Source organism: Anastrepha obliqua, chromosome 1, assembly GCF_027943255.1.
Source record: "Anastrepha obliqua isolate idAnaObli1 chromosome 1, idAnaObli1_1.0, whole genome shotgun sequence".
In the NCBI taxonomy this organism is placed as follows: Eukaryota; Metazoa; Arthropoda; class Insecta; order Diptera; family Tephritidae; genus Anastrepha; species Anastrepha obliqua.
In genome coordinates, this window is record NC_072892.1 from 178,449,249 (window position 1) to 178,463,901 (window position 14,653).

General features: G+C 39.1%; 1 protein-coding gene across 1 annotated transcript in view; it reads left to right on the plus strand.

The window, feature by feature from the left end:
* The window catches only part of LOC129242093 (dedicator of cytokinesis protein 1), a 96,771-nt gene that overhangs the window by 58,821 nt on the left and 23,297 nt on the right, over positions 1-14,653 (plus strand). Inside the window, exons 3-12 of the mRNA XM_054878655.1 lie at positions 4,407-4,563; positions 4,880-5,149; positions 8,983-9,927; positions 10,003-10,149; positions 10,234-10,432; positions 10,512-10,648; positions 10,732-10,883; positions 12,544-12,764; positions 12,838-12,967; positions 13,024-13,198. Of these exons, the coding sequence (XP_054734630.1) occupies positions 4,407-4,563; positions 4,880-5,149; positions 8,983-9,927; positions 10,003-10,149; positions 10,234-10,432; positions 10,512-10,648; positions 10,732-10,883; positions 12,544-12,764; positions 12,838-12,967; positions 13,024-13,198 (2,533 nt within the window). The remainder of the gene's footprint in view (positions 1-4,406; positions 4,564-4,879; positions 5,150-8,982; positions 9,928-10,002; positions 10,150-10,233; positions 10,433-10,511; positions 10,649-10,731; positions 10,884-12,543; positions 12,765-12,837; positions 12,968-13,023; positions 13,199-14,653) is intronic.

A 14,653-nucleotide genomic window follows, 5' to 3' on the forward strand; every position in this document is an offset into this window, starting at 1 on the left:
CTTTTTTCTTTTTCTCATATTATTTTTCTTTATCAAATTGTACATTTAAATAAACAATATTTTCACACCAAGAACTGTTGACCATGGCGTTTATCTACGGTTTCCTTCTTTGCTGGGTTTATCATTTCTCCATATTTTATCTATGCAAAAGCAGTGGCTAAATATAAATGCCGTTTCCCCACCGCTTGCCGCCAGCAGTTCAAGACTTGATAAATTCTACTGTGCCTGCCATTCAGTAAGCACAAGCGTTGAAAACCGTTACTAAACTTGAAACTGCGTGCGTTTGTGTGGTGCGTCTTCTTATCACGCACATACTTGCATACTCCATCTTGTCTGCAGCGTCACTACGCTTTCCGACTCATCCGTCAGCGTTTGGTCTTCACAACATTTCAATCTTTCGCTTCCTATTGTTTACTTACATTTACTGCTTATAGTGTGTCTTCTTCTTCCATTATTTTTTTCCATTACAATCTTCAAACATTCTCCGCTTCCACATGAGCGCATATCACTGACCTCTTTCATACTTTAGCTGACCCATGCTAGCTTATGTAGCGTCGCTTAAGCACCGCAGCGTCCCTTGAAAGACCTATGAGCGCACACACGTAAACACTTTCCTTCACGGCAAGTGTTTGTATGTGGATGTAAGTACTATCTGGGGTCGGAAACGGCAACAATATGATTCAATAAAAGTGAAAAATAAATGGCAGTAAAGAATGCTCATAAATAAAACACAAAATCATGCATCGTGTCGAATGGGTCAGACAAATAAATGGAATGAATTGGTAAATTATAGAAATTGATTGGACATCTTTATAAAAAAATATAAGCATATACGATTATTTAGTAAAAGTTCGTATTCGTTGTGCTTGGAGCTGGTGCTACGAATTTATTTTTCGTGAAATAGAATATTGGGTAGTCCTAAAAGTTCAGTAACAATTTTGTATAAAATGAATATTTTTAAATGAAATGCGTTAAATAAAATGTATGCAATTTTGATTCCAAATTCTTTGCTATTTTTCGTGTAGAGCCTTTAGCCTTTAGAGTGTAGAACCTCTGAGCTTCCTAAAGGCCAAATTGAATCAAGTGCATCTTACGAGGCTTGCGAGGGGGAAAAATTCTTCATTTTATCGGTATATGGCTGTAGCGGTCGATATCTCGTAAAGTATCGGCAAAAAATTTTAAAGTTTAAGCTTAGAATTTCTGCCAATGAACCATTGAAGCTTTAGCATTTTCAAATTGAGTTCCACAGCTTTGATTTGGATGTGCTCTTTCTTTGCATCCAAAGTCATGCCTAGATACTTGGCACTATTGACATATGGCGCTATGGCTGACAGAGTATATGTACTTATGTGAAGGTTTATATAAAACTTTGTGGTATAGCAGGAAACTGCAAGGCGGATGAACTTGCTCGAACCGGTACAACGCTCGATATCTAACCGGATAAGACGCTGATACCCATGCCTATAGCCACTTGTAAATTACTTATAGATAGGGAAACCATCAAAAAGGTTAATACAAGTTGGAAAAACCTCACAACATGCGAACTAAGCAGACAGACATGGCCGAAATGGAACAGCGGTCGATCGAAAATCTTGTTAAGATTTAGCAGAGAAGCAGAAGAAAAATAATAGGGGTATTAACTGGACATTGTCTGATAGTCAGCCACGCTAGAAGATTAGGACTCCCGTACTTCGATTTCTGTAGAAGCTGTCTTAATACAGAAAAAGAGGAAACAGTTAGACACCTTTTATGTGAGTGTGAAAGCTAAGCTATAAAGAGGCTCCGCTCTCTTGATACGGCATTTTTAGCTGATGTAGCGGACATAGCGCATCTAAAACGAAGCTCTGCTCGTTTATTAAAGCTACCGGATGGTTTGAAAAGCAACAGGTATTGTAAGGATAAGCTCCAGTGGTATCACAATGGCCCTGCGAAAGGTCTAAGTGTGTCGTTACGACAACCACCCAACCTACCTACCTACCTAATCAATAATATATTCGCTGTTGCTGTTTACAACCATTTCCCACCTCTCGACCAATCTCTTGATGCTGTTCCACCAAAAATTGCCTGGTTTGATGTCAAAGAAGTTGTTGAAACAGTTTTTAAGTACCTTGTTGTCGAAGGTAACTCCTTTCATATGGTTTGACGGGCAGCGGAAAATATTCTAATCGGCCAGTGCAAGTTCCAGAGAATACGGCGGATGCTGAAGAACCTCCCATTCGAGCTCTTGGAGTGCGGCTTTGACCACTTGTGCAACATGGAGCCTGGCGTTGTCATGAAGGAGTATGGTTTGACCATATCGATCAGCTCTTTTCAGTCGAATAGCCTCATTCACGCGGTGTAGTTGGGCAATGTAGAGCTTCTTGTTGACCGTGGCGTTCTTTTCGAGCATTTACCAGTGCACCATGTCCTACCTACCCACCAAACACATATTACCATGACTTTCTTTGAATGGAGATCCGCCTTGACTCTCGGCTTTGGGGTATCTCCTGGAGCCATCCACTCTTTTCTTTGCTTCATATTGATGTATAGGCACCATTTCTCACCTCCCGTGACGATTCGGTACAAAAAGCGCTGTTTATGACAGCGTGTTGCTCGTGAGGCATCCAAGCTCCCAATTTTTTGGTAAATCCCTTTGAATGAAGGTGATTGAGAAACGGTTTATGATAGCACTTCATTTTTTCCGCCAATTCACGACTGGTTTGGCGACCGTTCTCCTTCAAAAGTGATTTCAGACCTTCTTCATCGAATACAGAAGGCCTTCCGCTGCGGAACGTGCCATCGACGTCAAAGTGGCAGAGTCTTGTAAAAATCAGTTGCTCAATAAGAACGCGGACTTCTAACATCGTGAAAATATGAATTCGCTTTCAAAATAGATAAAAATTATCAAATCAACAAAATGGCGCATACAAGGATGAAAGATTACCAGAGGTTTGCTATTTAGCTATGGTGAAAACGGAAATAGTGAGGGGAACTTTAGCTGTCACGTCACTTGGGGATTCTTTTCACACATATTCACACACTCGTCCAATCATTCGTTGTTCAGACGGCAACGAAGTGCCATTGGTTGATGTATTTCGTATAGCATCAACACAGTCTCAGTTTTTTTGTGCGAACACCTCAAGTGACGCCAGCCCATCAGCTGATTCTGTCGAATTCTGTCTGTTAAAGAGCTATGAAATCTGTTCACCATGTGGCGCATATTTTATCTAAATCGGGTAATTCTGTATTAATTGGATTTTTGAAATACTCAGGACCTTTTGCGTGACCTAATAATTGGCTTATAAACATAATTAACATATTTAAGCCACGCGACTGGGCAAGGTTACACTTTTTTCTCCATCTACAAATGTATAAAATACAAACGCCACCTAACACCAAATATTTTTTTAAACGAATTGCCAACAACTTTGTTTTGGTCAACTTTGTTTTCAAGCCCAAAACAATTTTGCGGTTAATGACCGTAACCTTAGCGCTTAAGGCTTAGAAATAATGAGCCGTTTTTTTTTATTTTTTATTTATTTATGTGTGTTTGTTTTTCATTTGCTTTTACTATTCTATTTTGAGAAAGTACTATTTACTGCCAAATTTCGCAATAGCTATGGATTTAAAGCGAGGTTGCCGAATTGTGGCAAAATGTGAGAAATTTCGGAGTGCTCGATGCGTAGGTTTGTTTGTATAGATAAACACAAAAATATCGAAATATGCACACGTATGTATGTTTGTATGTACATAAATATTAGTTAAAAAATGTAACTTTTTTCATAAAGGCCAGGCATTCATTAGAAAAAAGACCGCGTTTGTGTGTTTGTGCGATTTTGTTGTGTTGCGCATGCGTTGAACTGGTTACTTGCGGATCTCTCCTTAGCGGGTTCAACAAGCTAACAAATGCATACATACATACATACATACATATATTTATTTTAACGATATAGAATTTGTTATCTGTTGCTACGCTCATCCTTCCCCGCAGACAATAATTTCCTACAACATTTCTTGCTCTCCACTTTGGTTAGCGACGTTCCTCATCGACTGGAAGATGTCACTCAATAGAAAATAGAATGTATGCCCATATTTGTCGGATTAACGTGGCGTATTTGTTGTTGTGGTTAATAATTTATAGTTGATTCTTGTTTTGTTTTTAGTCTTTTGCTCTTTTTTGCTCAGCAATCCATCAACAATTGCGCCACAACAATGTCACACACATGCATGTGTTTGCATGTATGCGTGCATGTCTACTTACTTTGGGCAAATCTTGCTTCCACATGTTGGTTGCGCGCTTTATTAATTCCCTCCATTTTTATGAAGGCAAATAGTTTTTAATTTTCCCATATATTTTTATTTATTTTTTGTTTTACTTTTTCTTATAATTTTTTGTTTTGTTTTAATTGCTTTTACGCTTATTGCAGACATAAAGATCAACGCGGCATATTTCCGAAATCCTACATACATCTGTGCGATTACACAATCATCAATGGCGAATACTGCATCAGACGTACTGAGATCGTTGAGGAAATTACCAAAGTTTTATTGGAATGGGGTTCCATATTGAAGCAGTATTTTTTGGTGAGTGCAACAATTTTATCGAGAGCGAAAATATAAATTGAATTGACCCCAGCTTGAAGAATGTCGCTAACAATAACGTCATCATCGATGAACATTCAGCTGCGCGCTGATCGAATTTTGTATTCGCAAAAACTTTATCCAGCACTCGACTCGTTCATTTATTCATGCATTGCAATGAATTGTGACAATTTAAGTAGCAGCCCCTCGCTGCTATTCTATGTGTACTAACCCATCGCATTATGATTGTAGTAATCTTTTGATTTTATGTTTGTTTTAATGTATTTTTTTTTTGCTGTTTTTTCTTCGGTTTTTGCAGGTCACTCATCGCGACTTCAGTTCTATACGCGCAAAAATGATCGAGTTAAATAATAATCGCGCGATGCTCATATCGGGAAATTTGCCCGTTGACGAGATGCGAAAAGTGAAGCTGATGGCCACATCGCAAATCGACACAGGAAACAGTCTGCTGGGCTTGGATATGGTGGTGCGTGACGAGAACGGCGACATACTGGATACAAATACGATATGCACCACGGAATTGTACGAGCATCATATGAATGCGGTGAACCGCATTATTAAAGCGAATGTAGGTTTTGCATTAACATATTTACTTAGCTAATAAACTGCAGTTAAATATAAAAAATTTACTGCATACCTCCATTTACATATTCACATTACTTACATACATACGTATGTAAGCTCAATTAAGTATTTGCATAACATTTTTATGCAATTTGTTATTTAAGGTGATTTTTTGTTCTAAATTCTCATATTTTCAAGTTCTGTACCCAGGGGTTTAACATCCTGTGTATTGAGCGCCCAACTTAGTATTTTAGCTTTTACAAAAGCTGGGCAAAGCATGCCCCCCGCCACCTTTATTGGGGTTTCGACCGAGCTTCTTTTCCTATTTGTGGTGTGCGTCTTGATGTTGTTCCACAAATGGCGGGAACCTACAGTTTTAAGCCACATCCGAACGGCAGATATTTTTGATGAGGAGTTTTCATGGCAGAAATACACTCGGAGGTTTGTACTTATCTGCCGAGGTGCGACCGCTCTTAGAAACACCTTTTTCTATCATTTGATGAATCATGCCCGGAGATCCGAACTTGTGCTATGACGGCCGCTGTTTATGAGTTATGCAAATTTTCCACTGCGCAGTTCTTGTCTTTTTTTTCTTCTTGATTGGAACGATAGTTGGTTACGCGATTTTGGCCGAGTTTAACAAGGCGCGCAAGTCGTTTCTTTCCCGCCAAGTCTTTCTCTACCTCCAGGAGGCCTTCATTTTCCTCTGGTACCATGAGCTGGTACCGCATCGAATACTTTCAGAGCCGGAGCATTTGTTTCCATTCAGACGACATGACCCAACCAACGTAGCCGCTGGATCTTATTTGCTGCGCTGTTTTTGTATGTTGTCGTATGGCTCATACAGCTCATTCTTCCATCACCTACGATACTCACCGTCACGCACGTGCAAAGATCCAAAAATCTTCCGCAGAATCTTTCTTTGAAACACTCAAGGGACGCCCGATCGGATATTGTCATCGTCCAAGCTTCTGCGCCATATGTTAGGACGGGCATGATGAGAGCCTTGTAGAGTGTTAGTTTTGTTCGGCGAAAGAGGTGTACTCCGTTGCCTCAGCTCCTAAAAAACGAAGTCTCTTACCACCTCGAAATCATAACTGTCAACAGTGACATGGGTGTCGATACGTGAGTGCGTCGACTGTTTGTTTGATGCACCTTCGTTTTGTCCTCGTTCACCGCTAGACCCATTCGCTGTGCTTCTTTATCCAGTTTGAAAAGGCAGAACTTACATCGCGGTTCTTAAGACCGCTGATGTAAATATCTGCGTAGTACTAGTCACAGTTCAGCGAATGAGCACATCATAGATTATTATTGGCTGTCCACTGGCCTTGTATGTCGCCAGCAACTTTGTTTTTTGCCTTTATCCAGCTGCTACCGTCTAAGGATTTAAGAATTTCGTTGATTTCGTCCAGACCTTTTGAAGGCTGCCCTAAGTAATTTGTGCTAATCCGCTGTTAAAATTTACTGCGTCATCGACCCGCAATCAAGTTTAAATTCGACTTTCTTCGTACATGAACTGAATAGGATTTAATGGGGGAGAGCATGGGCTTCCTTGTAGTGTAATTGCGAGAAAGATTAGAGAAGTAATCATTTAATTTGAATACAAGCACAGTAATCTCACTGTAGTCTTTCAAGCGGAGATCCATGGCATAGACCACCTGTGAAGAGCTACAACTTCAAAGCACATCTGTATTTTGTGAGATAGTCAAGCAGCCTTATATGCATTACAGGGTCACATAATAGCATCTAAACTCTTTAAGGAATGCTTCTCTTTTATCAATATCCGATGGTAAAAAAAGAAACCGTCTTTCTGGACTGAGTAATAAGACGTGAGAGTTATGACGGCCCCGAACAGGCTGTCTGTCTAACGAAATGCGGCACTGCATCAAAATTCCATGGATCAGATCCCTTTTTAAGGCTTACCAAAGTCCACATATAAGAAGTTATTAAGGACTGAGGAAACACGAAATTGGTACACCACGGGATAGAACATCCATGGTAGACAATCCATCCTTCCTTCTTTGGAAGCTTCTTCAAGTAGGCTCCTAAACCTTGACAGAGAGGACTTACGAACTCTAACTGGATACTATAGTTTGCATATTGTAGTTTTCGCCATTACGACTGTTTGATTCTTATATAAAATTCTTATATATATTAGGGGCATATAAATATGCTGGTTTTCGATAAATCAAAGGAATCTGAGGACTATTCCCGGCTCGTTTTCGTATTTCTTAGCTCGTGCTAAAATAGGTTTCAAAATTCTGTATTTTTTTCTAAGCGCTTTAGATTTGATAGGTGTTAGCGAGTGGCGAATAGATGAAGCAACTGGAGCTGCTGAAGAGCTGCCAAAAGTTTCACATGTTCGGAAGCACTCAATGAGTATTAGTAAAACCGCGTTCTTACGGAGAAGCAGCTCTTGCTTCAACTCGTTACTTGTGATGCTCGCGCCCTGTCAATACCCTTCGTGTTCCCGTTCTTCTCAATGTTGTGGTTGATTGTAGACTAAAGACTAAACAATTGCAAGCAAAGGAGCTGCTGCGTATGAATACGACGGGCAACACCAAAAAGAATTCGCAAAGCGGAAGCAACGAAATTTGCGCTGTATGAACGCGGTCTAATGAAACTTGTCCTATATCAAAAGAGTGATTTTGCGGCATCAAAAAATAGTGAGTTATACCAGTTACTAGCAGCGAATCTTGCTCAATAACTTTGTTGTTGCATTCACGTGCAAATTTTTCGTCAAGCGACCAGAGCCGCCTTTTGTATAGCTAATATAGAAATAGTTTTTAAATTCGTTATTGTAACATTCTCTGGGCACACTAGCAGAATTTCTCATTAGATAACATCTCAAATTTTCCATTAACGCATTCCCTTGTTATTGCTAAAAAAACTTTCGCCACTCAAATGCCGGTGATCATCAATCATTGTTTGCTAGTTTTAAAGTCAATTGATTTTGTGTGCCACAAGATCAAGTGGTCTGAAGTTCAATAGGCAGGCATGCTTTGAAATCAATTAAGATGAATCATTTGTTGTTTGTTTTTTTCGACTTTAATTCAACTAAGGTTAAATAAATAGGGCTGTGGTTATAAATTGGCCAGGTTGCTTGTCTAAGACAAGACACTCGGTGCACTTAAGGCCCATTGTGATACCTGCATTTGATTTCCATCCCCTAATAATGTTGCTTAAAACATTCGGATCTTTTTAAGAGGGTAACTACTCCCTCCAATGAGACATTTTGCAAATTTCCCAGATCTTCAAAGGAATAATCACCAAGATATTTGGCACGGCTTCTTTGAAATGCACGACATTCACCGAGGAGGTGTTGTACCGACTCAATTTCTTCTTTATCTCCACAACTCCTGCAGAAGTCATTGTGAGGTTCACCCATTCTACTGGTTAGAGTGGCAATATTGCAGGGTCTCAATATTTTGAGGACGCTGGTAGTTGATCTGTTCAATCTAAGCAAGGATTTGGTCCTTTTAAGATTCAGTTTTGGGCAGAGCACTTTGGAGACCCTGCAGTTAGTAGTCAGAGACCCCTTCTGTTAGTTTCCGCGTTTACGCTCAAGTCAATCGCAGTGTACAGTTCGTTTAGAGAAATGCTTATGTCCTCTACCACTCGCTGTAGGTCATCAGACTTCCAACATGTAAAAATATTTTTTTTTAGGAAATAATATTAATTCTTGATGTGACTTAAATGTGAAATTTTATTGTGAATATTTTTTATTTATTTCCTTTGTATTATTTCTAAAAAAACCTGGCACTTAAAAGCTTCTCTCCAAAAAAGAATACCATTTTTCTTCTAACATCCATTTGTTTGCTTTTCTTTCTCCTACAGCGCCCACAAACTATCCAACGTTGCCCACGCCCCCTCAACAAGTATTCGCACAATATCCTGCTGCATGTGAACGCATTCGTCTGCAAGTTCCAAGAAGACTCGGACCTGCTTTTCACACTATTCGATGGCGAATCACATAAGCCGATAAGCGAGAATTACGTGGTGAAATGGTCGCGCACTGGCATCGCACGCGATATCGATCAATTCGACAATAATCGTGTGCTCTTCACCGATCTCAGCAAAAATGATCTGAGCATATCGAAAATGTATCTTGTCTGCTATGCGATACGCATAGGTGCCATGGAAATGAAGGAGAATGATTCGAAACGCGCCAGTATAACAACCGCCATGTTGACACCCTCAAGCAAGAAACACTCACAACTCTCGATCAGCTCGAGTGGTTCATTCAACAGCGCCGAATATATAATGCGGCGTCCATTCGGTGTCGCATGCAAAGATCTCACACCGATTTTGCATAAACCAGAGGATTTCCGCGGAAATTTGGATCTACCATTTATGCTGTGCGAGAAGGATACGCTCGATGGCACGCTGCGCAAGCTGATCGCCAATAAAGATATTGGTAAGATCGATTCAAAAATGGCGGTTACCATTGAAGTGTTACAAGGTGACATCAAACAAATCAAAGAAGATTTTCCACGACTACTGCACACAAATGTGCCGCTGGCGCGCAAAATGGGGTTTCCCGAGGTTATATTGCCGGGTGATGTGCGCAACGATCTGTATCTGACGGTGTGCGGTGGTGAGTTTGCGCGCATTGCCAAGACCTCGGAGAAGAATGTCGAGGTGACGGTGTATGTGTGCAATGATCAGGGACAGGTGGTGCCCGGCGTGATGAGCATCGGCGCAGGACATCCACCCATTGACGAATACAAGTCGGTGGTGTACTATCACGATGACAAGCCCAAGTGGCTGGAGACCTTTAAGGTACAATGCGAATTTGCTTAGAGTTTTTTTTTGTTTTTTTTTTTTATGTAAATTCTCTACTTTTGATTCACACAGATACATGTGCCGATCGACGAATTCAAACAGTGTCATTTGAAATTTCTTTTCAAACATCGAAGCTCCAACGAGCAAAAGGACAAATCCGAGAAACCCTTTGGGCTGTCCTATGTGAAATTAATGCAGGATAACGGCACAACGATACTGGCAAGTCATAACGCATTGCGCAAAGCATGTCCGTGTGTGCATTAATTTATGTTTTGCTTTTGTTTTTGTTTTTCGTGTTTTTAGCAAGGACAGCACAACCTGGCTGTGTACAAAATCGACCACAAAAAGTATGACAAGAGCAATGCAAATATTTATATGGGCTTACCAGCAACGAATGGTGAATTACAAGGCACCAAACCTTCGTTGGGCGGTTTGTCGCTGTTGCCCAAGGATCAGGTGACTATTTGCGTGAACTTATGCAGCACGAAATTGACGCAAAGTGGTGAGTAAATGGGTCCCTTGCATCTAAATTTCGTTTGGTTCAATTATATAATATGTAATACGTAAATTCTCAATTTCAGTGAGCCTACTTGGTTTGCTCAATTGGTCTGCTCACAAGGAAACACTGGAGGAGTCCTTGAACGCTTTGTCAAACGTGCCTGGCGAGGAGGTGGTAAAATTCTTGCAGGACATACTCGATGCCTTATTCAACATTTTGGTAATATTTATTCAAATTACGCTCTCGTGCTTTATTTCAATATTTGTGTGTATGCTAAATTTAATCTCCGCTTATTCCCATAGGTTGAAAATGACGATCCTGCACGTTACGATCAGCTGGTTTTCATGAGTATCATACACCTAATTGAGACAGTGTCCGATCTGAAATATCAACATTTTCTCACCGTTTTGGATGTGTACATAAATGAGAGCTTCTCAGCGACGCTGGCCTATGAGTTAGTAAATTTTTTTTTTTCTTTCTAAAGGATGTTTTTTAGTTGCATGAAAACTATCGATATCGAGAACTGTGGTTTGACAGTTGAGAAAGTCAAACTGTGTTGACATTTTTGTTCAGTAATAGCCTAGGCAGACGGCGGCGTTAATCGGGATTACCGGCGCAGTTAATTCTCATTAAAATTTTTGTGTGATAGGTAGTTGTTATACGGATTAGTGAACAGCTATTTTGTTTATTGCATAGTTTTGTCAGTAAAAAATGGATCGCAGGTGACAAATACGGATATTAGCTGCCCTAATACTAAAAAAATGTATTTATTATAAAAATCATAGATTACTTTTTCTCAAACTGCTCCGAAATATCAAAATAATTAATGAAATTTGATTATAGAGCATCTACTCTTCCCTCTCAGTGCAGGTAGAACGTTTTTTCTGCTTGCCATCTAGAATTGGAAAAACGCAGTCTTAAACTTAAAATTAAAACGGAAATGATATAAAATACTTCCTCTAGTTGTGCTCATCATATTATTCCAGAATTGTATTGTTCTTCTCTTTAAAAGTTTCATTATTTTTCATTTACAATAAATATTTATTAACTGCCATTTTCCGGTAATTTTTCCATCGAAAATTCCCCTAATCTGCTGAATCAATCAATTAGTTGCATTTAATTCCTGAGATAATTCCGAAGTAAGTCGTTAATCCCGATTAACGCCACCGTCTGTCTATGCCATTAGATTTGACAAGCCATCAGAATCGTTTAACTCCAGAACAACGCTTCCGAATTGTGTAAATTTACTTTGCAAAAAATTAATAAATAAATTTGTTCGCGAAGTTCATAGAGTGAAGTATTGATCAGTGATAGAAGTACCATTGAGATAGCTATGGTCAGTGGCAAATCAATAATTAAGAATAACTTTTTCTTAGAGGCCAATAGGTCATGGAGAGATGACGATACATGCGTAAGAGCTAGGCTACTGTGGGCGCAAATGAATAACAAAAAGACAAGGGAACTACTTAGTCTTTAAGAGGAAATATCTCGAAGGTCGTGGCTTTCACGGACTATTTGGCAGGCATTCCTTGAGACTATGAGTTTTCTCCCATGAATATTGTAGAAGTGGTAGAGATGAGGAAGGGGAAGAAACAGTTGAGCACTTCCTTTGCAATTGTCCAGCATTAGCTAAAATATCGGTAAATATTTTTTTGAGTTTTCTTACGGAACTGTGGGGCGTGGCTTCATAAGAGCCACAAAATGGTTCCACACAGAAAAATAAATGAGGTTCCCGTGTCGCGCAGCGGTATCACCACGGACCTGCTAGGTCTCAGTGAGTTGGTCGTACCGACTACCACCATAACCTAAACAATCCCCCGACAGTCGGTTCTACGTAACCAGAACGACCCGGATTTATATCCGGCCAAGGACCGTCACTTCAGCAGCATTCCTCGTATATGCACGAGGAATGTTTATCCTGCTACAACAACAACAACAACCAGACTATAATAAAAAAATGCAGTCCAACAATTTTTATCTTTAGTATTATCATTTAAAGTTCTGAAGCTCTTAAAAAACGCCCTTTGAAACGCTTTTGCCGCACCATAGTATTGTTTTTAATATCTTAAATTTTGGGCAATCACATTTTTTTGTAATTTCTTTACCTCTTACAGCAAATTAATTGATGTACTGCAACGGAATATCAGAGAGGCTGTCGAGCCGATAGAAAAGTCCGCCGATGGCATTGAGATTGAGGAGCGCGTGGAGGTGAAGCGCCTTTACAAGACCACCAGATATCTGCATTACGTAATGAAATTCGTGATACGCTCACGCATGCTTTTCTCAGCAATCAACGGTAACTCGGATTACGATGATTTTGCTAATAAATTGCAAGGTGAGTGCTATTTTTTCATTTCATTTCATGTAGCAAACAAGTAACCAAACTTTTTATCTTCGTAAATCAACAGAGTTGCTGGAGATGTTCATAAAAATGATTGCCTGCCCTACCGATTTGTTGAAATCTGAGGGTGCGCTGCTAAAAAATTTGCACATCATTGCCACGGATTTAATGACGGTTTTCGACGAAGTGCGCCTAAGGTTAGTGTGCAGTTTGATGAGCCGAAATGTTATGCTTTTTAATATCATTTACTTAGCAATGTGATTGTGAATATCTTGCGTCAATTTCCACCACGCCGCCTAACACAATCGAAAATGGGTTGCATAAAGGACTTTGTGGACTCCAAATTGTTCCTATCGCCTGATTGCCGTGCCGTGCTGCTGCCCGTCTTCTGCAATCACATTAAGGATCGGCTTGAGAGCAAAGAAGAGGTATTTACATGCATACATAATTCGTTTTTGCTCCCTCATTATCACTTGCGTTACGTTACTTTCTTTGCATTTGTGTTTAATATATTTTATAATAATTTATTAATATTATTTACTAGTCGCATACGCAAATTATAACATTGACACGCTCAAGTGTTCTTTTTTACACATTTCATTTTGCTCGTCAACTTTAACCTTTGCGTACATGTGTGTGTGTTTCATCTAAGCCAACAATTTACAGCATTTTGGCCTTTGTTGCTGAATTATTAATTTTCATAATTATTAAAATTCATTTTTGAAATTATTAAATTAATTCTGCAAGTTAATTTTCCACAACTCTTAATTTGTGACTAAACCTCTTCAAGCATTACTGATTTTGTTCATTACAAAGAAGCGACAAACTACATAAATATGTACATAATAATAACAGTTCCACATACACTTCAATGTATTTTTGTTCAACTTTTACTTGACGCTGCAATGTTGTAGATTTGCAAGTGAAAAAAACTTTGAATTATTTAAAAATGTCAGCCATTTAAGGCAAGGCCCAGCAAAGCATTTGTATATTTTATACTCGTATTTATAGCTCTTAGTCTATAGTGGTCGAAATTTGTATATTGAAATGTATAATAAGTTTAGCATGTTTTTTGTTTGTGTTATGCCCGTGTCTGTGCCTGTTTTGTGCAACAGTTTTTTCGATATCAAGTTTATGCATTTTTGATTGGCATGATTTTAGAGTGCACTAATTTTTTAAATCTTGTTTTCTTATATTTTCGATTTTTTGGGTTTTTATAAATAATTTGTTTAATACATATAAATATATAGAGTTTTTTGAAACGCATAAATGTCTAGTGGTTGTTTCACAGCTGTGCTATATACATACATGTTTTATATATTGTAACTACACTTCACTAAAATGTTTACTTAAGTTGATGCACCATAGGCCAGGGTTGTATAAAATTGGGTTTTTTTTTTGTTTCTACATGCAATTGAAATTGCCAAGGTTTTGGCTTTGTTTACTTACAAATTCTGTAGCATTTTGTGTTTATAAAGAGTGTTGTGCATATGACTACGTCGGAAAAGTTGTCTACCACTTCTCAGTCATAGAAACCTGGCCATAGAACTTTTCACATCTATACAGACGGCTCTAAAACTTTAGACGGAGTGGGGGCGAGTATTTACTGCTCAAAACTAGGGATAAGGAGCTAGCCTACACTAGAACAAGAAAGAACTCAACAATTAATATATACGTGGACAGTCAAGCAGCAATAAGCTCCTATTGTATTAAGTCCAAAAATGTTCGACGGAACAGGTAGGCCATAGAAAGGCTAGCCGCAAACAGTAGGCTGCATATCTACTGGGTACCTGGCCACAAAGGCATTATGGGGAACGAAATAGTACATCAGATAGCAAAAGGTTTGAGCAAGAGAACGACATACGAAAACCACTAAACACAGT